Source organism: Heterodontus francisci, chromosome 11, assembly GCF_036365525.1.
Source record: "Heterodontus francisci isolate sHetFra1 chromosome 11, sHetFra1.hap1, whole genome shotgun sequence".
Classification (NCBI taxonomy): domain Eukaryota; kingdom Metazoa; phylum Chordata; class Chondrichthyes; order Heterodontiformes; family Heterodontidae; genus Heterodontus; species Heterodontus francisci.
Window position 1 is genome coordinate 70,876,330 of NC_090381.1, and position 24,857 is coordinate 70,901,186.

Here is a 24,857-nt window from a genome sequence, read left to right on the forward strand (position 1 = left end):
ATATATCCGACGCAAAAATGTGAAAAATTGCCGACTTTTTCTTGAAAGATTACCATAATATACATCAAAAATATTATTCAAGCTGTTGATGCAAAGAGATTGGAACCGTGTATTTCAATATTCACTACTCAGCTGATCTCACAAGACAAACAATAAGACGGTGAATTAAAACATTAAAAGTGTCTTGGGATTTCGGCTTAATACTGCTGCAGCTTTTTAAAAATTGTGTTGGAACCTACAGAGAGGTCATTTTTTTAAAAAAAGAAAGCCCTTCTCTTTTCAGAATCAATTTAAATCAGTGCCGATCAATTGGCACAGGATATAACCACAAGAATTGGAAATGCTGAATTATTCCTTGTAGACGTCAGAAGCGACGCAAAGCTCAATGTATTTATAACGACCAAAGTGCCTCAAGACATCTGGAGATAGCTGTCAGAGCGGCGAATTGCGGCGGGTGCTCCTTTTCACGATTGAAGCTTGCCCTGTGGGTGGAAGCTTGGATGTTGAGGGACAAGGGTTGGATGGTGTGCAGACCTACTTGGTGCAGCCTGTCTGAAGATTAGCTCTCAGGAACTGAAAAGAACCTCCTGACTGCCGTCCAAACTCAATTATAAAGAAAAATACAGTTCCTATTTAATCGAGTGCTGTAAGTAGATTCACCTTATATGCAGGACTACATGTAATAAAATCGCATCATAGACTTATTACATTTCTAAATGATGAACCATAAGTTTGCTGCTTCGAAAAAAAACTCGGATATCTTCAGCCCGTGTAATGTTGAATGCTTTCTTGTCAATGGTCGGTCTTTACAATATATTTAACATTAACAGTTTTAGGACGTCGCTTCTTTTCTGTAATAAAATTGATATAAAATCTCCAAGCTTCACGATACCGAGCTATTAGGTTGAAATAAGAATTGTTGACAGTTTAAAAGTGACGAAAACTTCATTTCACCAGGCCTGCACATATTCACGTGTTCATCTCTATTTACTTTTCAGGGGGAAACAACAATGCAACGTTCACTGAGCGAAGAACACTTCCCCAAAAACTGCTCTCAGATGGATTCCTTGAAAAATTGGAGCTCGTTTCTCCAAACTATCTACCAACACTTCTGCAACACCAGCCATCAAGAGCAGAACCTCACCTGGAATTACACTGTCCCAGAGGACTTTTTTATGACCAAAGAAGAACTCTTGTTAAAGTATCTGGGTCCGAGGAGATCCACCTTTTTCACGCCGGTCTGTATTACTTACTTCTGCATCTTTGTAGTCGGTGCCCTTGGGAATGCTTTAACATGCATCGTGATAGCGAAACACAAGGTTATGAGAACTCCTACCAACTATTACTTATTCAGCTTGGCCATTTCGGATCTGTTGGTCCTGATTTTGGGTATGCCGTTGGAACTTTATGAAATGTGGAGGAACTACCCGTTTCTTCTCGGTCAAGCAGGATGTCACTTTAAAACGTTCCTTTTTGAGACTGTTTGCTTTGCCTCTATATTAAACGTGACGGCACTCAGTGTGGAGAGGTACATCGCCGTTGTGCATCCCCTTAAAGCAAAGTATGTTGTCACCAGAACTCATGCCAAACGTGTTATATTAGCGGTCTGGGTGATTTCTGTTTGTTCGGCTATTCCCAACACGAGCCTGCATGGTATCTATTACCTGAGTACACCATTTGGAGAACGTATTGAAGAGTCCGCTATCTGTGTGTTGATGAAGCCAGCCTGGATGTATAATCTCATCATTCAGATCACCACGGTGGTTTTTTTCTTCGCCCCGATGATCACTATAAGTATGCTGTACTTACTGATCGGGTTGCAATTGAAACGAGAGAAGGCATTTTCCGAGTTCAAGTCTGGGGTGGGAAATGGCAATTACCAGACTGCCCGCATGCAACAAGAAAAGGTCAGGAGGAGCCAGGTCACCAAAATGCTGAGTAAGTTTGAAGCAAGAGAACTTTTATTCGAATAACTCAGATCCGATCTCCCCCAACCTCCTATCTGTTAATTAAAATAAACAAGCCATTTGGAAGAATGTCATTCCTCTTTTACTTGGTTTTCAGTTTTAAAGATAGGGTATTATTATAAATGTATTTCTGTTATCTCACCCCTAGCATTGTGGAGTAACGTCTATGAAAACTAGATGAGCAGCATTTTGTGGGGGCATTATGGTCCTAATTAATTCGAATGGTGATTATCAAAATTAATTGCTGCCATTGGGAATATTTTTTAATCCTATGAAGCATTTTTCAGTGCAAAAATGAAATGTAGTCTCTTCATTATTCATAAAGATTGTTACAGGTGGCATAATTCTGATCTGTATTTACAATATTAAGCTCTTGAAAATTAAATATAAAGTTGTTGAGTAACATCCCAAGTTACAAGAAAAAGGATTTTCATACAGACAATAAAGAAAAGATAAACAAAAGTATTGGTCCTCTTAAAATGGTGCTGGACAGTTGGAAAATGGGGGAAAAGGTTTCAGTTATGGATACTGATGTGTCATTGGTATCTGTACAGCATGATGCTCAATTGGTAGATTCAAGCTGTATTGTCAACTGCATCTCACATTGACCCGAGCAACAAAAGAATTCTGTACAAGTGCATTTTGATTTGTAGGTACAGTTCCATTCCCTAGGTGACTGTTTTATTATTAGGAGAGCATGGGTGAGAATTTTATTAGGTTTGTATGCTCTATAGAAGGTCAATGACCAGGCTGGACTGATACTGCACCATTTGTGAACTCTAAGTGGTATGAGACTTGGACTTTCTGCTGCTTCATTGCCGTAACTTCATTGGAACTGTGGCAGGAGCCCCATTTAATCTAGTAAGTGGGGTTCCAGCAGGGCCTCCAACAAAGTTAAGATGATGCAGCAGCAGAAAGCATAAGGAAGTTCAGCATGTATCAAAGGTTTGTTTCGTATCATTCATTTCAGCGTACTTAGGGATCAGATTGCTGAAATGGCTCCCAAATTATCTGGCCACCTTTGCATAGATGAGTAGCATTGTGTTGATGCAGGACGTGGAGGCTTTGGAGAGGAGGTTTACCAGGATATTGCCTGGTCTGGAGGGCATTAGCTATGAGGAGAGGTTGGAAAAACTCAGATTGTTTTCACTGGAACGATGGAGGTGGAGGGGCGACATGATAGAGGTTTACAAAGTTATGAGCAGCATGGACAGAGTGGAAGGACAGAAGCTTTTTCCCAGGGTGGAAGAGTCAGTTACTAGGGGACATAGGTTTAAGGTGCGAGGGACAAAGTTTAGAGGGGATGTGCGAGGCAAGTTTTTTACACAGAGGGTGGTGAGTGCCTGGAACTTGCTGCCAGGGGAGGTGGTGGAAGCAGATACGATAGCGACGTTTAAGAGACATCTTGACAAATATATGAATAGGAAGGGAATAGAGGGATATGGGCCCCGGAAGCGCAGAAGGTGTTAGTTTAGGCAGGCATCAAGATCGTCGCAGGCTTGGAGGGCCGAATGGCCTGTTCCTGTGCTGTACTGTTCTTTGTTCTTTGTTGTTCTTTGAATGCTGCTATAACTGTATCCAGCTATTAAATAGTTGTTTCTTATTGGCCTTCCCTGAAGATGAGAGGAAAGTTGCCGAAACTGGATTTCAAAGTTTCAGAAACAGAAGAAGAGGACTTTACAGTATCTAAATAACATTATAGTCATTGAAAAGCAGAAATTAGTGAACCTTTAACTGATGCTTTTATAAATTTCAAAATTGAGGAGGAATTCCTAAGGATTGGAATGTAACTCAACAACTTGCTTGAAAGTGGTTCCCACCTGGACAGCTCAGCTTTTTAAATCTTCAATATTTTATTGATATAACTTGTCATGGGATCTGTTTCCCTGCTCAACAAAGTCTTCAGCATTAAATATGGCCATATTTTTTGTTTCTAGCACCATAGAGAAAAAAAAGACTGATACAAGAAAACCTGTTCTTTCAATTTTCCACAGTTTTAGAGGTCAATTTTCCTTCCTTTTCCAAATCACTCATTTAGTCTGATTGTTCAGAATCTTGGCTTCGAGCCTCTAATTTGTTACGGACAGGTGGTAGAGGTGTGGGTAGTTCCCACTATTCACAACACAACTGACCACAATTGTGTTTTGTTTAAAATGATGAGTTTGCCTCTGAGTGTTTTACTTGCCAAATAAACAGACAGTGACGGGTTTTATTGTAGGTTTAAAACAGAAAAGTAACTATTTATTGAACTATATTCATTCCCTGAAATGTTTGCAACACCACTCATGCATGCATTCACTCTCACATACACTCTCAAAGAAGATAGATAGAGGTAAAAGGTAAGAATTCAAGGTGTGGTTGATGTTCATGGTTTACGGTAAACCTGTTGAATCTTCTAAGTAGAACTGTCGCTTTTAAAGATGCAGGCCTGGGTTGTTTGTAGGCTTGGCTTGTTGAGGTGCTGTAGATTTCTGGTGTCTCATATTTCAGATTGGAGGTGGCAGTCACTTTCACTTCTCTGCTGCACCAGGTTGAAGTGTGGAATCAGTAGCAGGGCTTCTTCTTGTTTGGGCTAGATCTTTCCACAGCCCTTGGCTGGACTCCTTCTGTGTGGTTGTTGTGATCTCCCTCTGTCTCTCTAGAGGGTTGCCTTTTAAGGTCAAAAGCCATCAAATTAGAGTATTTGTTGGTTGACATATAGCCCTCTCCCCTGGTGTGACCACACAGTGGACCAGGATGTAGAATCCATGGCCATCCATTAATGTGTAGATGGGTATAATCCTATCATGATGTAGCTACTTCAGAAGCTGAATATATATATATATATATATATATATATATATATATAAAGATCTCCTGTGGTGCTGTACAGAGGGAGTCAATACCAAGTTCAGTACTCTGTTTAAACAGTTTAGAAGGCAATGGGATAACTGAAACCGGGAACAGAAAAGGGAGGAGATAGATAGGAGAAGGGGCAGGAGGAAGGAGAGATGGGAGAGAAAAGAGAGTTAAAAAGGGAGAAAAGGACAAGGGGTGTTGGGACTTATATGGGTAGAAATGGGGAAGAGGAGGGTGACAGGACCGGAGGAATGGGTGGACGAGCAAGGGCAACAGAAAGCAATGATAGGGTGTGTAGCACTGGGCTTGGCTCCTTCCTGCATATTGGGGGAGAAGGAGGGCAGGATAAGGGTGGACAAGGAGGGAAGGGGATTGTGAATGACAGGACGATATGCGGAAGGGGAGCAATAGAGGAAAAGAGCAGGGAATGGAGGCGAGTGGACAACAATAGATGGGAAAGGATTGGGTAGCACTGGACTAGGGCAAAACTTCCTCTCCATTGGAGTGCAAGAGCATTTTCTTCTCATGCAGGGGAGGCAACATTACAGAAGGCAGGAGTTTGGCTTTTGGCTGGTGTTGAGTTACTTCTGAGTGAGAAGCTGGAAGAGGCATAAGTTGTTACTCTGTGAATGGAGGGAGAAATTGGTGGAAGGGGTGACAGGACAGGGGTCTGAATTTGTTAGCAGGTTTGCATTTGGCTTCCCTGACCTCCAGGGAGTCCCAAGGTCATCAGATTTCGTTCTATTAATAGACTGTCTAACACATATATTAATAAACCATGTCTTCCACATTGATAGAAGTGTTTTCTTTTGAACAACTGAGGGTATATTTTGCAATTTAGCACATGGGGTATCTTCAGAAGTGCAAGAGATTCCCAGGAGTACATCAGATTTTGCAGCTGGTGCCCAGAGTGTATTGCTATTTATTGACGGGTTCCATTAGTATTCACAGGGGATTCCCAAGTGTGTGTCATTTACACACATTGTGTCCAGCACAACGAAATAGAAGAGTAAGAAAAGTAGAATAGGTAAATGAAAAGTGAAAAATGTAATGGAAGAAAAAATAAATGAAGAAGAGGGAAAGAGAACAAACAAATACTTAGAGAAACAAGTGAATGTGAGAAAAGAAACAGAAGTGAATCTAAGTGAATGACAATCAGAAGTGAGTGAGGAAAAAAAGAGTTGAATGAGGAGCGAGTGAGAGAATAGAAGGCGATCAGAGAGAAACAGAAGTGAATGGGGGAGAGAGAGGGAAAAATAGCAATGGTGGACACATGCAGGGAAACAGGAGTGAAGGAGTGAGACGGACATCTTTTGCAGGCTCACCCAAAACCACAGAGGTAGTGAAATCTTTGTCAGTGAGACTTGGGATAAAAGGTTTGAAAAAGCGCAAATAAGTTTGAGAAGCATTGATGTGAACTAATACCAATATGCACATGCTCAGACATCCATCTCCAGTGATATAATCAACACTGCAGCTCAGGAAATGGGGAAGAAATGCAGAGACAGACAGTGTTAGAGAAATGAGAGTGAGAGAGGCCTTCTTGTTGAATAGGTAAGGGAGAAAGACTGTTGAGAGGAGGGAAGGAAGAGAAACAAAAACTCGAGGAGTGTGTCAATATTTGCAGGTGTCTTCAGGAATGTATCATTATTTGTAGGCAGTCACCAGGAGCGTGTGAAATTAAGAACCCAGATGAGGGGCAGGCGAAAAAATCATGAGCTTATAATGGGGAGGGGAGGTATGACTGACTGGGAATGGAAGCGGCAATTGCTAATGGAACTTAGTGGACCCATGTTATAAAACAGTGTATCCTCAGGCACAGCACGAACAATGCTATGAGACATTTGCATACTTCATTTATGAAAATCAAGTTCACAGTTATTACATGGTATCACTTTTAGCCTATCCCAGCTTAGTGAGCTAAATTGTCTGGTGAACTGACAGTTAACAAGCAAATTAAAGTTCATGAAAAGTTTTTAATTTATTTCTGACACCAACTCTTCAGATTTGTAAAAAAATAATTTGCAGTTAATTAGACTTAATTTAATCTGCAAAACATTTGGTATTGCAATGAAGTGTATCTTGATCCACATTTTAACAAGTCCTTTCATTTCTACCTTCTATTCAAGTCAAAAGGTTATACAACCCTTTCAGGAAGATTAAAGAAAAGATGTGAGGCACAAAATTCAGCTTTGTAATGCCACTGGTACTGATGCTATGGAAGTCCATAATTCAAAAAAATGTCAACCGGAATGCTTCTGGTCATTTTTGGCGCGACCCGCATGGTATGCCCTGATTGTAATGGCGCTAGCGTGTGTATGCTGTGCATGTGCCAGAAGCATGTAGAGTGGGAAGATCATGACGTCAAACAGTCTCTAAAGTTGATGTGAATCTGCCATTTTGGATTAAATCCAGTGAATACCCTCTCTTAATTGATCCCCGTTAGACATGTATTCAGCTGCATGAGGGACTCTCCCACCCAACCGCCCCAAACTAGTGCTATTTAAAGGGATAGTCATGCAACCTCCAGGTTAGGTGCTTTTGACTTTCTTTTGCTGGTGCAGCGTTAGCGGAAATACTATGTCGAGTGTTATTGGAGGAGTTTTGCAAACTTTTTGAATTTACAAGGGAGTGGTGCTGGATTTTGTCAAGGTGGTCAGAGGAGTTGGAAGGCTTGTCAGGAGAAATCCTGCTTCAGTAATGGGGCGATAGTTTCAGTCCCTCTCGGGTTGCAGCATGACTTGGAAATGGGGCACAGTCAGCAGCGTGGGAAAGCCATGTGGAGAGGGAGGAGAAAGAGGGCTCTCAGTTGAAGGCCTTACCTACCAAGGGTTTTTAAAGAGATGTTCTCAAACTCTATCTCAGCCAAGAGCACTGTCTGAGGCACCATTGTTTCACCAAGGAGGTAGTGACTGAACTGTGCCACCTCCTACTACTTGATCTGCAGATGCACAGCAGGGTGAGATTGGTACTGCCAGTGGATCCTTCCAGGCAGGACCAGGTGACATAAGCAACATTTCACAGGTCATCGTCCATTGCAGCATCAGGGAAGCGTCAGAGGCACTGTATAGAAGGAGTGGGGGGGGGGGGACTTCATCGTCTTCTCACTGACTAGAGAGAAACAAGGGGAGCGAGCATATGTTGAAAGACAAAGCATTAGTACAGATAGGGTGTTAATGGACTGAAAAATTGAACAGTCACAAGTACAAACATGAAAAAAAAAGTGGGTAAGCAAACTGAACAAACTAAGATGAAATAAAATAAAATAAACACAAAAAATATATAAATAAAAAAAAGGAAAAAGAAAAAATAATTAAAAATGAAAGTAAAGTCGGGGGCCTGCTTTGTTATCTCTTGCCCCACCCCCGCTTTACTTGCTTATAACCTTTTACATTTCTAATATTTGCCAGTTCTGAAGAAGGGTCACTGACCTGAAACGTTAACTCTGCTTCTCTCTCCACAGATGCTGCCAGACCTGCTGAGTATTTCTAGCATTTCTTGTTTTTGTTTCAGATTTCCAGTATCCGCAGTATTTTGCTTTTATTATTTGGCTGTTCATATTGTCGTTGTCGGTACTTGGGGAACTTCTGCAGCTGCGCCAGCTCTGACCTTCCTCTGGACTTGTTGGATGTTATGAGTTTGGCATAGATAGTCCTCGAAACATGCTGAACCAGATTTCAGTGCTTACTGCCATGCGGGTCAGTTGGTTGCGGTATTTTCCCCAGACGGGTGATCTGCATTGCAGAAGTTTGTAGGGCTCTTTTTTAGGGTGTCCATAAATTGTTTGTACTGTTCACCTTGATGTTGTTTGTCCTGAGACAGTTCCCCATAGAAGATCTGCTTGGGGATTCTGTAATCATCCACATGCGGGAAACATGGCCTGCCCTTCTAAGTTGAATTTTCTGGAGGAGGTCTCCATGCGGTTGAGCCCAGCACAATGGAGGACCTCATTGTTTGTGATTTTGTCCTGCCATTGAAGTCTCATGATGAGCCTCGGGTGTCTTTGGTGGAAGAGTTCCAGAGTTTTGATGTGGTGCCTCTAGCAGACCCAGGATTCTGCGCCAGAGTGGAAAGGACAATGGCCTGGTAGAATTTGATTTTAGTCTTCACCTTAAGGCTATGCTACTTCCAGACACAATCATGGAGTAAGCTGTAGGCAGAACTTGCTTTCTGGATGCGTGCATGGATATCTTCATCAATAGTGGCATCCCTAGAGAGCACACTACCAAGGTGTGAGAATTTTTCCACTGCCTTGAGATTGGTGTCATTCACCATTATGCCTGGTGCTTCATAGCATATGCCTGGTGCTGGCACAGACTGGATGTCTTCCTTGTCAACTGGGCAGAGTGTGGCTTTGTCGTTTCTGGTGCTTAGGTTGATGCTGGATGGTCCATCTGGCTTTACCCTTATTCAATGTTTCTGTAGTGGCATTCAGGCATATGCCTTGTTGTGGGCAGCTAGGGGCACAGTCATCTGCATACAGAAGCTGTCTGATTACTGTCTCTGTGACTTTGGTGGAGGCACGCAGTCTGGAGAGATTGAAGTGATTCCCTGAACGGATCCTAATTTTAATGCCAGCAGGCATGTCTCTGGTGGCTTCCTTAAGCATTGCAGCAAAGAAGAGATTGAAGAGTTGGGGATCCACAATGCATCATTGCTTTACGCTGCTGGTTAACATCCAGTTGGTGTGCAAACTTGCCAGAATACCGCTACAGAAAAGTTGAATAAGGGTAAAACCAAATGGTCCATTGACCTAGGCACCGGAAATGACAAAGGCATACCCTGCCCAGATGACCCTGCAAGGTCCGCCTCACTAACATCTGGGGACCTGTGCCAAAATTGGAAGAGCTGTCCCACAGAGTAGTCAAGCAACAGCCTGACATAGTCATACTCACCAAATCATACCTTACAGTCAATGTCCTGACCTCCTCTATTACCATCTCTGGGTATGACAGACCTATCAGAGGTGGTGGCACAGTGGCATACAGTGGGGAAGGAGTGGCCCTGGGGGTCCTCAACATTGACTTTAGACCCCATGAGGCCTCATGTCATCAGGTCAAACATGGGCAAGGAAACCTGCTGATTACCACCTATCATTCTCCCTCAGCTGATGAATCAGTGCTCCTCCATGTTGAACACCACTTCGAAGAAGCACTAAGGGCAGCAAGGGCACAGAATGTACTCTGGGTGAGAGACTTCAATGTCCATCACCAAGAGTGACTCTGTAGCACCATCATTGACCAAGCTGGCGAGTCCTGAAAGACATATCTGCCAGACTGGGTCTACAGTAGGTGGTGATGGTTCCAGGGATGAGGAATTTCAGTTATTAAGATAGATTGGAGAAGTTAGGACTGTTTTCCTTGGAGAAAAGGCTGAGAGGTGATTTGATAGAGGTATTTAAAATCATGAGGGGTCTGGACAGAGTAGATAGAGAGAAACTGTTTCCACTCATGAAAGGATCGAGAACAAGAGGGTACAGATTTAAAGTATTTTGTAAGAGAAGCAAAAGTGACATGAGGAAACACTTTTTCACACAGTGAGTGGTGAAGGTCTGGAATGCACTGCCTGAGAGTCTGGTGGAGGCAGGTTCAATTGAAGCATTCAAAAGTAAATGAGACTGTTATATGAAAACGAAGAATGTGCAGGATTACGGGGAGAAGGCGGGGGAATGGAACTGAGTGAATTGCTCTTTCCGAGAGCCAGTGCAGACACGCTGGGCCAAATGGCCTCCTTCTGCACTGTAACAATTCTGTGATTCTGTGAGAGAATCAACATGAGTGAAAAACCTACTTGATCTCATCCTTACCAATGTACCTGTTACAGGCACATCGGACCATGACAGTATTGGTGGGAGTAACCACTGCACAGTCCTTATGGAGACAAAATCCTGACTTCACACTGTGGACATCCTTCAACGTGTTGTATGCACTACCCCCCCTCCCCCCCACCCCCGAACCCGCCAACTGTGCTCAATGGGATAGATTTCGAACAGATCTAGCAGCTCAAAACTGGGCATCCATGAGGCACAGTGAGACATCAGCAGCAGCAGAATTGTATTCCACCACAATCTGTAACCTCATATTCCGGCATATCCCTCACTCTACCATTACCATTAAGCCAGAGGACCAACTCTAGTTCAATGAGCAGTGTAGGCGAGCAAGCCAGGAGCAGCAGCAGGCATACCTAAAAATGAGGTGCAACCTGATGAAGCTACACCATAGGAGTACATGCATGCTTAACAGTGGAAGAAGCACGTTATAAACAGAGCGGAACGATCCCACAACCAACAGATCCGATTCAAGCTCTGTAGTCCTGCCACATTCAGTCATGAATGGTGGTGGATAATTATACAACTAACCGGAAGAGGCGGCTCCACAATTATCCCCATCCTCAATGATGGGGGACCCCAGCACGTCAGTGCAAAAGACAAGGCTGAAGCAGTTGCAACCATCTTCAGCCAGAAGTGCTGAGTAGATCTTCCATCTTAGCCTCCTCCTGAGGTCTCCAGCATCACAGATGCCAGTTTTCAGCAATTCGATTCATTCGATGTGATATCAAGAAATGGTTAACGCAGTGGATACAGCAAAGTCTATGGGCTCTGATAACATCCCTGCAGTAGTACTAAAGACTGGTGCTTCAGAACAAGCCGCGCTCCTATCCAAGGTTTTCCACTATGGCTACAACACTGGCATCTAACCAACAATGTAGAAACTTGCCCAGGTATGTCCTGTCCATAACGTGCAGGAGAAATCCAATCCGGCCAATTACCGCCCCATCAGTCTACCCTCACTCATCAGCAAAGTGATGGAAGGTGTTGTTGACAGTGCTATCAAGCGTCATTCACTCACCAATAACCTGCTTTGGGTTTGGATTCTGCTAAGGCCATTTAATTCCTGATCTCATTACAGCCTTGGTCCAAATATGGACAAAAGAGCTGAATTCCAAAGGTGAGGTGAGAGTGATTGTCCTTGACATCAAGGCAGAATTCGACCAAGTATGGCATCAAGAAGCCCTAGCAAAATTGAAGATAATGAGAATCAGAGGGAAAACGTGACTGATTCGAGTCATAACTAGCACAAAGGAAGATGGTTGTGATTGTTAAAGGCCAGTCACCTCAGTCCAAAGACATTGCTGCAGGAGTCTTAGACCCAACCATCTTCACTGCTTCAACAATGACCTTCCTTCCATCATAAAGTCAGAAGTGGGGATGTCCGCTGCTGTTGTGTTCAGTGCCATTTGCAAGTCCTCAGATGCTGAAGCTGTCCGTGCCTGCATGCAGCAAGACCTGAACAACATTCTGACTTGGGCTGATAAGTGGCAAGTAACATTTATGCCACAAAAGTCCCAGGCATTGAGCATTTCCCAACAAGAGCAAATCTAACCATTTCCCCTTAACATTCATTGGCATTACCATCACTGAATCCCCTACCATCAACATCCTAAGGGTTACCATTGGCCAGAAACTTAACTGGACCATCCATATCAATACTGTGGCTAGAAGAGCAGTTCAGAGGCTGGGAATTCTGTGGCAAGTAACCCACCTCCTGACTCTATAAATCAGTCCACCATCTACAAGGCACAAGTCAGGAGTGTGATGGAATACTCCGCATTTGCCTGGATAAGTGCAGCTCCAACAATACTCAAGAAGCTTGACACCATCTAGGAAAAAGCAGCCTGCTTGATTGGCACCCCACCACTTTAAATGTTCACTCTCTCCATCATCGATGCATAATGGTAGCAGTGTCTATAACATGCACTAGAGCAACTAAACAAGGTTCCTTCAATAGCACCTTCTGAACCCATGACCTCTACTACTCTACCACCTAGAGGTACAAAGGCAGCAGATGCATGGGAACACCACCACCTGCAAGTTCCCCTCCAAGCTACACACCATCCTGACTTGGAACTATATCGCCGTTCCTTCACTGTTGCTGGGTCAAAAACCTGGAACTCCCTTCCTAACAGCACTGTGGGTGTACCTATACCACATGGACTGCAGCGGTTCAAGACTGCAGCTCATCACCACCTTCTCAAGGGAAATTAGGGATGGACAACACATGCTGGTGTTGCCAGTGTGACGGAAACCACACCTACCAAAAATGAGACATATTAATATCATCATATGAAACATTATTTTTGACCTGTTACTGGACTTGAAATAACTTGTTTAAAAAAAACACATCAGTGGCTGAAAACATGGCTGCACATTTGCATTCTAAAAGACAGTTGCCTAAAGACGACAATGGGAGTGCCTCCCTGATTCAATTAGCCAGACAGATTTTTGATCAAGAGACATTGAATGTGTAAGAGCCAGCATTCCACCACTGCCACCACCATCCCACCCCGCTCCCCACCCCCCCCCCCCCCCGCCCCCGCCACAACTGAGAGTGTCTGCTAAGCTTGGGGGAAATCCACAAACCTTGCTGGAGAGGTTGTTCCAAATAAAGAGCTAGTCACACGACTAACCTGCTGGAGTTGTTTGAATTGTGCTCACAGTCCAGTTTTGAGAAGAGACTGCAGTTTGAAGACAACAGTGAAGGAAGGTCTCTCCCTGTCTAACTCTCTCTCTCAAGCAGAGTTCCAGAGACCCATGGGAGTAACTCAAGCCTCAAGACAGAAGACCATCGAAACAAGTTTGAAAGTGTGCACTGGGTCCCAACGAGAACTGCAAGACTTAACTGCAATCAAAGACTTTACATCAAACCCAAAGCCAGTAATGAACTCCAACTATTGCTTCAGACTTTTTCTCCTTTTATTCTTTCTCCTTTTCTGTCTCTATTTGCGTGTGCGTTTATCGCGTATGCATGCTAGTATGGTTGCGTCGTGTATTTCTAATAGTTTTAACTGAATTAGAGTTTTAAGGTTAATAAACTTACACCTTTCTTGTTTAAATCTTGGAAAACCTGTCAGGTTGATTTCTTTGCTGTTACCATTAGAGAGCAGTGATCAAGGACTCACTGGGGCAGCACAGTGGCTAGCACCACAGTCTCACAGCTCCAGTGACCCGGGTTTGGTTCTCGGTACTGCCTGTGCAGAGTTTGCAAGTTCTCCCTGTGACCTTGTGGGTTTCCGCCGGGTGCTCCGGTTTCCTCCCACAGCCAAAGACTTGCAGATTGACAGGTAAATTGGCCATTGTAAATTGCCCCTAGTGTAGGTAGGTGGTAGGAGAATGGTGGGGATGTGGTAGGGAATATGGGATTAATGTAGGATTAGTATAAATGGGTGGTTGTTAGTCAGCACAGACTCGGTGGGCCAAAGGGCTTGTTTCAGTGCTGTATCTCTCTGTGACTCTATGAAAGGGAAGCTAAAGCACAGTGTTTTAAAAATTAAACCCCATTACAGACAAACCAGGAAAAGGCTGAGAGGGAACCCCTAGACCCCTTTATCCCCTAGTCATAACACCGGCAATGTCACATCCCATGAAAGATCAAAAAAGACAAATGCGTTAGACCGTTTGTTCCAGGGCTGCCAGTTATGTCAACTTTACCTGCGATGCTGCTAATCAGTCATTGACTGCACATACTTGGCAATCAGGGCACCCACTGATCACCCATGAGTATTTGTCAACCGCAAGTGGTTCCACTCCGTCAATGTGCAACTCTAAAAAGATATTTATGCAGGTTTGTGCAAGATTCCTGGAGAGCTGTGTTATGCTGTTATCCTGCAGCAGTCCAATCCCCCGATATCTTTGCACCTGGAAGCAGAGTTAACTGCTGGCTGCTAGGAGAGAAGGATACCAATTTAAAACATGGTCAATGACACCTCCCTTGACCATGCATAGCCAGTGCCATGCTGTCATTAGGAATGTCATGGAGCTAACTATTGGCATACTGAAACAACAGTTTCACTGTCTGGATGCAATGTGAGGTGGGTGGGGGGGGGGGGAATGGGGGGGTGGTGGTGGGGCATTGGTAGTGGTGCAGTGCCCTCCAGTACTTGCCACAGTGTGTCTTTCAAGTTTGTGCTGGCCTGCTGCATTATCTGCATTCTTGCTATCATGAGGGTGCAGCCCTTGCTACCAGGCTTTTGGAGGGAACCTTGGGAGGAGGAGGAAGAGAAAGAAGAGGAAGAAGACAGGAAAAAGTGGACAGGAGGAAGTATCAGGAACCCCTTCGCTCTGGATGGGCTGTCCGCAAGCGAACACTCAAACCCCGATTCCCCTGAGATCTCATCCCTACATCACAGTTGCTCTACAATTCCCCACCTTTCAATCCATCCAATGAAAGCTACCAACAAAAATAATTCCATAACCATTTTGTCCAACAACACTTCCAATAATTCATTCAAAACTGAGCTATTCATCCTTTGTGTATTCCCTTAATGGCTGTCTTCTGTGTCCCTTTGCCTGTTCTATTGCTGCTATGCAATGTAACTCCAGTGGCTGCAGCATGGCTGGTGAAAGGCTACTAACTTTCAATGGCAGAGACTGCAGATGGCCTTGTAGGGCAATCTGGAGCAGATCCGGACCATGTGGGCCTGGCTTTGGATTGCACCACTCAGCATGGGCAGCAGCAGTCTGAGCTGGCTGGCTCAAAAGCCAACAGCAGGGGCACTGGCATAGTGACGATGGTGGGAGCACAAATGCTGTCATCCTGAAAGAGCTTAGCAGCTTTGTGCACCATGGAGCCACTGCTGCTCCCTTGGGCTGGCACCTCAGTAATCTGTTGGAAGGCAGGTTGCTGGACTGCTGTGAGAACCTGCAAACCCCTTTGAGTGCTAATATCTGTGACAATGATGACAGCAGAGCTTCCACTGCAGCACTCAGATGTTGGGCTGCATTTTATTATCCTGCCGCCGAGAGCAGCAGTGGTTGCGCAAAATGACAGTGGTCCTGCCTATGAGGTTAGTGTCCACACCACCGTGATCACGCAGTGGGTAGCCATTTAATATAACTACCACACCCAACCCCCCACCCACCCCCCCTCGCCCCGGAACAGTATCCACGTGCAGAGTTCCCTTCTTCCCTCACATCTGCAGATTGACCTCAGCGGCAATGTCCGATGTAAAAAAAAATTACACAGACACTGGTGACTCTCACCTCAGTGGCACAGTTTTAAATTACGATCCCGTCGCATCGCAGTGGAGGTGCTGCCACGGAATTTCACCACCTCCGAGAAAATTGGAAACCGGCATTAAGGCATTGGGTTCCGTGGCGTATGACTGCGTGTCAATTCTCCGCCCACCCCGCCAAAAAAACCGCCTTCTAATGGAGCATAAAGTCCAGCCCTTTTGGTGGCTTCTGCCTGTGTTGCAGTGGAAGCTGAGACATCGGATACCAGACGCTGCATCATGGGTGTGTTTGCAATTGCTGTCATGGAATTGGCTACCATTTCCAATCTGGAAAGGATCAACTCCAAATTCTGCATTAAGCCCTGTTGGATCCAGACTCCTTTACTGCTCCTTGACAGTGACAAGAGGCTCTGTGGCAAGTCTGCCAAAGCTCCAACCATCTCTGTCTGCATGCCCATCAATGTTCTCCTCTACGTCACCCCATCAAAGTCCTCATTTGAGTCCCTGTAGCAGAATTCATCTGCGAATACATCCTCTGGGGAGCTGGCACATGAACTATATTTTCCTCTTAGCCTGGTTGCAGCCCACTCGTGCCCAGAGATTTACCACATGATGATCCCACCTTTATACTACCCTCTAAGGTACACGCAGTGCCAGTATCTGAGCTGGTGGCTGCAAGTGTCAGATCAATTGGCAGTGCCTCTTCATCAGACAACTGTTCTTGCTCGCACTCTTCATGGTGAGGCTGCATTTGTTGACCAGGTGGATGTCTGAAAGCAGAAATGGAGAAGGGGAGGGTTAGGGTGAGGGGAGTGGTGCGGGCTAGAGGTGATGTGGAAAGCCTACCAATACATGAAGCATCTCTGTGCCCATCAGTATTCTTCCGTAAGCCACCTCATTGAAGTCCTCATCTGAGTCCTTTGCAGCAGAATTCGTCTGCGGCCTTGCCCTTTTGGCAGCTCGCACACATGCTACACTTTTCCGCACTGCCTGGCTGCAGCCCACTCACACCCAGTGACTCACCACGTGCTGATCCCACATTTATGCTTCCCTCTAAAGTACGCACAGTGCCAGTATCTGCAACAGTCAGACGAAGCAATGGTGTTTCTTCATCAGACATCTGCTGTTGCTCACATCCTTCATGGTGAGGCCACTCTGTGGCCAGGTGGTAGTTCTTGGACATCTGAAAGCATAAATGCATAAGGAGAGGGTTAGGGTGAGGTATGTGGGGCTTGGGTGGAAAGCAAGAGGTCCATGGTCACACCATCTGCAGCTTGTACATCATGCCAGATAGTAGGATGAGGCTGAAGTGGGATTTGAGAAGGGGCATAAAGCAGGAACATACCAGTCTGAATGCTCTCAGTGATGCTGGATGCAACGGTCTCAGTCACAGTCGGCCTCATGATGTGGAGCACCATCTCCTCCAGAGGGCTCACGAGATGCAGACGTGCCTGTCCCCTCTGGTTCTCTCCTGCTCCCTGCAGCTGTGTGTCACCTTACCCAGTAAGAGAGAGGGAAGAATGTTGGTGAGTGTGCTGCAATGTGTTTGGGTGTTGTGCCTGCTATAGCTGAATAGCTGCGAGAGGTTGGTGTGAGGCTGGATGCATTGGTAAGTGTGGCAGGGTGAGGTAAAGTCTCTGCTTGTTAGGCATGAGTCCTGATTGCTGATGCATGAGTGATGAGGATGTAGTGCATTGGGCAATGTGAGAGGTCGGTGGTGCGGTGGGTAGAAGATATCCTTTGAAGATGACCTTGACCATCTGTTTGAGATCTTTGAACTTTTCCGCTACTGCAGCCAAGTCCTCAGGGCCAGGCTCCGGAAATAAACCTCATTGGCCACCTGCTCCCATTCGCTTCTCAGACTGTGCCTTGAGGACCTCCTGATGCCCTGCAGGAACAATGGTGTCTTTCCTCCTTTCCATCTCCATCACTAATGCCTCCAGTGCCACATCAGAAAACAGAGGAGCCCCTTCTCTTGCCTGTTGCTGCATTTGCTGTGTTTTTCCTTCCAGCCAAGTCTTCCAGAGACAGTTACAGCAGCTCCTGTAGATGAATGCAAGTCCCTTTTAAGAGGAGCAGACTGTCTTTAAGAGGTACAGACTAGCTACGCATTGTGCTATCATCATAGGCACCTGGGCCCCCGAAGATCATGCAGGCAGTCAACAGGGCATTTTGTGTTGGGTTGCACATTGCTGTCATGTTGATGAGTAAGCAGTACAAAGTTGTCATGCTGCCTGCCTTAACGGGATCAGGTGGGGGCAATCACACTTTGTGATCCCCGTGCCTGATATCGGGCTGATTCCAATTCCTCCCCATGGGGTTAGATGGAAACTTTGGCTGGAAATTTATGTAGGTGGCAGGGGTCTTGCCGCTGGGGCTGAAATCAGGGTGAGAGGTTGTGGTGGTGTGAGCTCGCGTTGGTGGTCAGCAGGTTGCAGGGCTGCATTTTGCCAGTGGCAGCCAATTAAGTGTCACCACCAGGGCTGCCATGTCTATTAGGGATGGCGGCCTGCCCCCAAGAACTGCCAGCCAATCAGAGGGCCGGCAGCACAGCAGCCTCAACAGTGCCACCACTAGAGGTGGCCGCTGCTGGGGCTGCACCTGGAAGATGAGGGTGCATCCATGGACGTGTACTGTGGTGTCTGGGGGGCACCGGGCCAAGCAGACAGGACCTGGCGAGACAGGGGGCCTGTCACTGATGGCAGGTGGTGCTGTTGCCTTGAGGGCAGCCTTTATTGCCAGGGGGCCCCTCCGTGGGCCAAAGAATGTCGGAAAAGGAGGCCTCCCCTATCCTGGAGCCCACCGGGAGGACCCTTGGGTTTACCTGGTTCACACGGTGGGGTGCCCCCCACGTGCTGATAAAATGCCAGCAGAGGCGGGAAAAGGCCTTAATTGGCCACTTATTTGACTCAATCAGGCTCTGGGCAGGCCGTCTGCCACCTTTGCTACTGCTGTCAAGATGGCACGGCGGCGGAAAGATGACAAGGACACCATCCAACACCTATCCTGCTGCAAAGCCTGTTCCCAAAGGACTGGCAAAATCCATCCCTTTGATTTTTTAAGGCTTTTCTCACAGGACAAGGCATCACTGGTAGACTGGGTGCAGAGGTACTTGGGACTGTCGGTTCATAGAGTAGCAAACATACCTCAGGCTGTGAAGACTGTAGAAAAAAAGCTAACCAATTTTCAAGTTTTATTTCAAGAGCTGTAGAGTATAAAAACCATGAGGTGATTCACCAGGATGCTGTCTGGTATGAGGAATTACAAATATGAAGAAAGACTTCAAAAATTGAGTTTTTTCACATCGGAACAATGCAAATTACAGGGTGATATGGTAGAAGTTTTAAAATTGTGGCAGCATGGGACAAGGTAGCTAGAAACAGACTGTTTTCAATAGTTGGGATCAAGACCGAGTTGCCATAGGTATCAGAAGAGGGCAGGAGAAGCTGTTTAACATGGAGAGTTGTGAGGCAGTGGTATTAGCTTCTAGATTGTGGTTGTAGCAAAAACTATGTCAGCATTTAAATTAGTTTGGATAGGTGGATAAAGGGAAAGGGGTTGAAGAGATGTGGGAACAGGGTGGATAAATGTGATTAGAACAATTTGCTCCTGTAGAGGGTAAACACTGATACAGACTGGTTGGAGTGAATGACCTGTTTCTATGTTGTAACTTCTATTAAAAATATCATAGTAATGCAGCATCTAGCAATGTAAGATTTGAGGTAGAAAAAAATGAGTGGATTTTACAGATGCATTGGTCTCAGTTAAATATTTAAACTATTAAAATCAAGCTTTATGCAGAATCTCAGGACTTTGAGTAATGATCTGTCCACAGTGTGCACTTTGCCATATTTTGCCTGCTCAATCAAATAGAGAGGTTATTTTCCACTTTTATATTATATTTTGCTCTACAGATAATATTCAGTTGTATTAAAGTCAACAAAACTGAATATTGAGCTGTGTGTATAACAGGCTGACCATGCTAATACCAGCTATTTTGCACTAATGCCCGAGAAAACTTACTACTCCACTATGTTCACAAAGTCAATACTTTCATCACTTACCCTGTGGAAAGGTTGTATCAATGGGACAGTAACCAAAGCTTTCACTGGGCGGCAGGGTTCACTCGATTACAGGAAATCAAGATGGGCATCATGATTCTTCATAGCAAGCTTATGGGGTTGGCTCTCAATTATCATGTGGCATCTGACCACAAGACATCATTATGCCTGTCAGTGGTCATTCATTCTTTCATTATGCAGTAGCTCTTGGTACCCACGTTTTTGGAAGAGGAAATACGATTTAGAGGATGGTTTGTAGGAGGCCAGGGCTAGCCTTTGCATCTAAGGCTGCAAAACCCACAGAGAAGCCCCTAAAACATGGAAAAGACCCTTGGGTTGGAAGCTACAGCATTTGCCCGCCATCTCCAACAGGATAGAAAATGCCCATCTTGGGCATGAAGAAAGAAATTGTGTAAAAGGGCAATGTTTGTATAAAATGCATGAAATTGTATGGTGTGGGAGTTCTGTACTTAGATTTATGCTATGCCTGATGAGCCTTACAAGAAACATGTGTGGAAGTGATGAGCATTCTGACCTGTCCCTTTCTCATGATGCCAATATATAAGAAGTCTGTGCTTTTCTAGCGAGGCTACCAGGAGTTCTATTGATTCCTGCAACAAAATCTTTCTAATTTTCAGCCTTGAACAATTGTGCATTGGTTAAATGACCTCCTTTGCTCTAGAGAGTGATCTTCAGCCCCCAATAAGGCCCACCTAGAATCAAAGAATTTTACAATACAGAAGGAGACCATTAGCCCCACTGAGCTCATAGCAGCTCTTGAAAAGAGATATCCAATTAGTCGCACTCTTCTGCTCTTTATCCATAGCCCAGCACTTTTTCCCCAAGTATATATATTTAACTCCCTTTTGAAAATTACTATTGAATCTGCTTCCACCTTTTTTCAGGCTGTGCATTTCAGATCATTACACCACTCTGCAAAAAAAAAAAATCTCCTCATGGTTCCCTCTGGTTCTTTTGCCAATCGTCTTAAATCTGTGTCCTCTGGGTTTACTGACTCACCCATCAGTGCAAACAGTTGCTCCTTATTTACTGTACCAAAACCCCTCATAATTTTAAACACTTCTATTAAATCTCTCTTAAGCTTCTCTGCTCCGAGGCAAACAATCCCAGTTCCTCCAGTTTCTCCACATAACTGAAGTCCCTCACCCTGGTATAAATCTAGTAAATCTCCTCTGTACCCTTTTCCAACACCTTGACATTCTTCCTAAATTGTGGTGCCTGGAATTGGGTACAATACTCTAGCTGAGTACCAGTAATTTATAAATGCTTAGCACAATTTCCTTGCTTTGGTTCTCTATGTGAAAATAGCATTCTATGTGTTTTTTTAACAGCTTTATCATCTTATCTTGACACTACAGTGATTTGTGTACGTGAATCCCTAGTTCCCTCTATTTATGTTAGATTAGATTAGAGATACAGCACTGAAACAGGCCCTTCGGCCCACCGAGTCTGTGCCGAACATCAACCACCCATTTATACTAATCCTACACTAATCCCATATTCCTACCAAACATCCCCACCTGTCCCTATATTCCCCTACCACCTACCTATACTAGCGCCAATTTTTTTATAATGGCCAATTTACCTATCAACCTGCAAGTCTTTTGGCTTGTGGGAGGAAACCGGAGCACCCGGAGAAAACCCGCGCAGACACAGGGAGAACTTGCAAACTCCACACAGGCAGTACCCGGAATTGAACCCGGGTCCCTGGACCTGTGAGGCTGCGGTGCTAACCACTGCGCCACTGTGCCGCCCTATGTACCCCTTTAAAATTGTCCCACATAGTCTATATTACCGTTCCTCATTCTTCCTTCTAAAATGCGTGACTTCACACTGCTCTGCATTAAATTTCATCCATCATGCATTGGTCCACTTCACCAGTCTGTCTTTGCACTCTTGAAGTCTGCTACGATCCTCATCACTGTTTACTATATTTGCAAGATTTTTTCAACTGCATACTTTGAAATATCCATTTCTGGACCCTACACCTACTCAAGCAGGATCTCCATATCAAAGGGAACAGCATAGCCTACATCTCCCCATTTTCTGCCACTGCCACAACATCCCCTTTAATAGTGAGCAGGAACTTTTTAGGAGCTGTTGCTATGAAGGATGTTCCAGTCAAATGCACTCCAGGTTACGCTCACTTGGAAAGTTTTTCATGTGCCAGCACCTATTCAAATTAGGTAAAGGATTCCTGTTGCAAAATTTGGCATAGCTGTTATTATATGCCACTTAACCCCTTTTGTTGCAGCCTCATTAACTAAGTGTTATCATCTCTAAATGATGTGTATTGTGCCAATCAGAAACATGGCATGAAAGAGGATATGTAGTTCCTGCATTTTAGATTAAGTGATGTGTTGAAGCAATTGTTTATATATGAAATGTATGTATGTTACCAATGAGGTGCAGTATAGAAGCTGATACCTATACTTTGAGGTTAGTTTCTTAAAGTATGGAATATTTAAGATATTTAAATGGATTCCTTTGTCGATTATCATAATGGAAGCACTCGATCTGTTTTAATGCTACAGGTAATACATTGACAATGGAATTTTCTTTTTTCAAATACATTAAGTTTTCATGTGCTAATATCCAAAGAAATTAGTTTCAAAGCTCTGATGTCTTCATTCCACACAACAGCTGTGATATTTATTCTGACACAGGGCCTGAAAACCACATATCCATGGGAAAAGTGATGAAAACATGGCTCTAGGAAACATGGCTTTAGCACCTGCTTAATGCAACTATATACTGCGGATGATTGATGTTACTGTTATTTCCTGTTGCAGCTGGGAAGGAGCCAGAGGCAAAGAAGTTCAGAGCAGCATTGCACAGGCAATGCATAGCTGACCTTGATTGCAACAGGCAATGTTGTGCCAACAGCTGGATGCAGATCTTGTTGCAGGAGACAACATAACTCTTTTTTTGCAAGAAAAGCACTGCCTTATTATACACTGCTCTTCTGAAAAGTGCAGATACATCATCATGGGCCTATACAATCTACATAGGTACAGGAGTAGGCCTTTCAGCCCCTAAAGCCTGTTTCACCCTTCAGTTAGTTCAGAGCTAATCTGTGTCTTAACTCCATCTACCCGCCTTGGTTCCATAACCCTTAGTACCCTTGCCTAATATGAAATCTCCCTTGTTCTGGACTCTGCTTACCAGAAGATATAGTTTCCATCTACCCTATCAAATTCTTTTATCATTTTAAACACCTCAATTAGATCACCCCTTAACCTTCTATGCGTAAGGGAATATAAGACTAATTTTTGCAACCTGTTTTCATAATTTAATCCTTTTAGCCCTGGCATAATTCTGGTGAATCTGTGCTGTACCCCCTCCAGGGCCAATATATCCTTACCAAAGTACAAGGACAATGACCAGAATTGAAAGCAATACTCAGATGGGTCTCATTAGAGCTCTGTAAAGCTATAACATAACTTCCACCCTTTTGTATTCTTTTGGAAGGGTATGGATTCCTATGAGCACACATCCTACCTTCCTGCAACTGCAGCTCTATTTGTTCCTTCTGCAAGTAATCTCTCCCTGTAGCTAGAGTGAAATTGTTAGAAGGATCCCCATTTAGAAAAAAAGTGCATTGCCAGAACCCCCGAAACATCTCAGTAGTTTGTAAAAGCACTTTAAAAAATCATCTGAGTCGCCAAAAACCATTCTAAATGAACCCAGCAAAATGTCTCCCAAACTTCAGCAGCATCTTAAATTAAAGCAGATGAGTATCTCTTTAAATAGTACTGGAAGTGACCAACTCTTGACACATTCTGCCTTTGTTTTAGTGTAGTTGGATGTTACTTTTGATCAGTGAAACATTTTTGGTTTCAGTTATTTTGAGCATTTAGTTAAAGCACTACAAAACTATGGCATTTTAAACTTTTTTCACTGATGATTATATTTTGTTCTTTGCAGTTGTCCTGGTGATTGTGTTTGGAATCTGCTGGGCACCTTTTCACACAGATCGATTAATGTGGATTCTGATAAACAACTGGACTGAAGAACTGCACAGGCAGTATCAGTATGTACATATTGTCTCGGGTGTGTTTTTCTATTTTAGCTCAGCAGTCAATCCTATCCTCTATAACCTCATGTCCACTCGATTCAGAGAGATGTTTAAAGAAGTAATGTGTAGGCGAAAATTCCAAGGTTCCAAACCTAGATGGTATTCTGCAAGTGTAACCAGGATGACAACCCGCAGCATAGTATTAGAATCCAGTCCATGTAATGGAATACCATTGTCTGATATTGAAGACTATGAGTAGCATCTTGAATGCGGAAATGTGGGTGAATATTGAACTTCAGTTACTTCATTTTGTTACATTATGGCTTCTGTAGCATGTTGTTGTGGGCATTTAAAATGGTTGATTGTATTCACACTGTGTATCATGAATTTAACCATGATAAAGTTCAACAAGTTCTCATATACGAATCTAATGAAATGTGCATTATATTTTAAAAGTTTCACTATATAGACCTTTCATCTACCAATGCTCAAATCTCTTTACCTGGAAGGATAACAACTTGCATGTATATAGAGTCCTCATATTTTCTTGTAGGTCTTGCTGTACGATATTGCTCAAGCCTATGACAGCTTCCTGACTCACTGCTCCTTGGAGGTAGGTGATTTGGGCCTGATAAACACTATAGAAAGGATAAGGATGCCTGCAAGCATTCCTGTTGCATTGCCCACTATTTCCACTCTTTCCAGTGAAAATGGCATTGAAGTCGTATTGACATCATAGGACCCCGACTTAAATATTTTAATGAGGCTCTAGCTTGCTTTATTGCAGGTGATTTTCACAGTGTTTCTGCCCCTTGCTTCCCTGACAGGCAGTTACAGTTGCTACAGCTCTCTCTGATTACTTGGAGGTTTTTGGAGTGAAGTTGGTCTTTGCCAGCAGCACAAAATACACTCATAATGAATCAAAAGTCTGTTTTACAACTT

At 44.2% G+C, this 24,857-nt stretch overlaps 1 protein-coding gene across 1 annotated transcript; it reads left to right on the forward strand.

The window, feature by feature from the left end:
- The first annotated feature begins 1,010 nt into the window (after positions 1–1,010).
- nmur1a (neuromedin U receptor 1a) lies at positions 1,011–24,174 on the forward strand. Its single transcript, XM_068041476.1, has 2 exons — positions 1,011–1,938; positions 23,825–24,174. The coding sequence occupies exons 1-2, from the start codon at positions 1,011–1,013 to the stop codon at positions 24,172–24,174; spliced, it is 1,278 nt and encodes a 425-aa protein (XP_067897577.1).
- Positions 24,175–24,857: the final 683 nt, after the last annotated feature.

Coding starts and splice junctions, on each gene's coding strand:
- nmur1a (XM_068041476.1), top strand. CDS start 1,011: ATGCAACGTTCACTGAGCGAAGAACACTTCCCCAAAAACTGCTCTCAG. Junction 1,939..23,824: donor CCAGGTCACCAAAATGCTGA/GTAAGTTTGAAG, acceptor TGTTCTTTGCAG/TTGTCCTGGTGATTGTGTTT.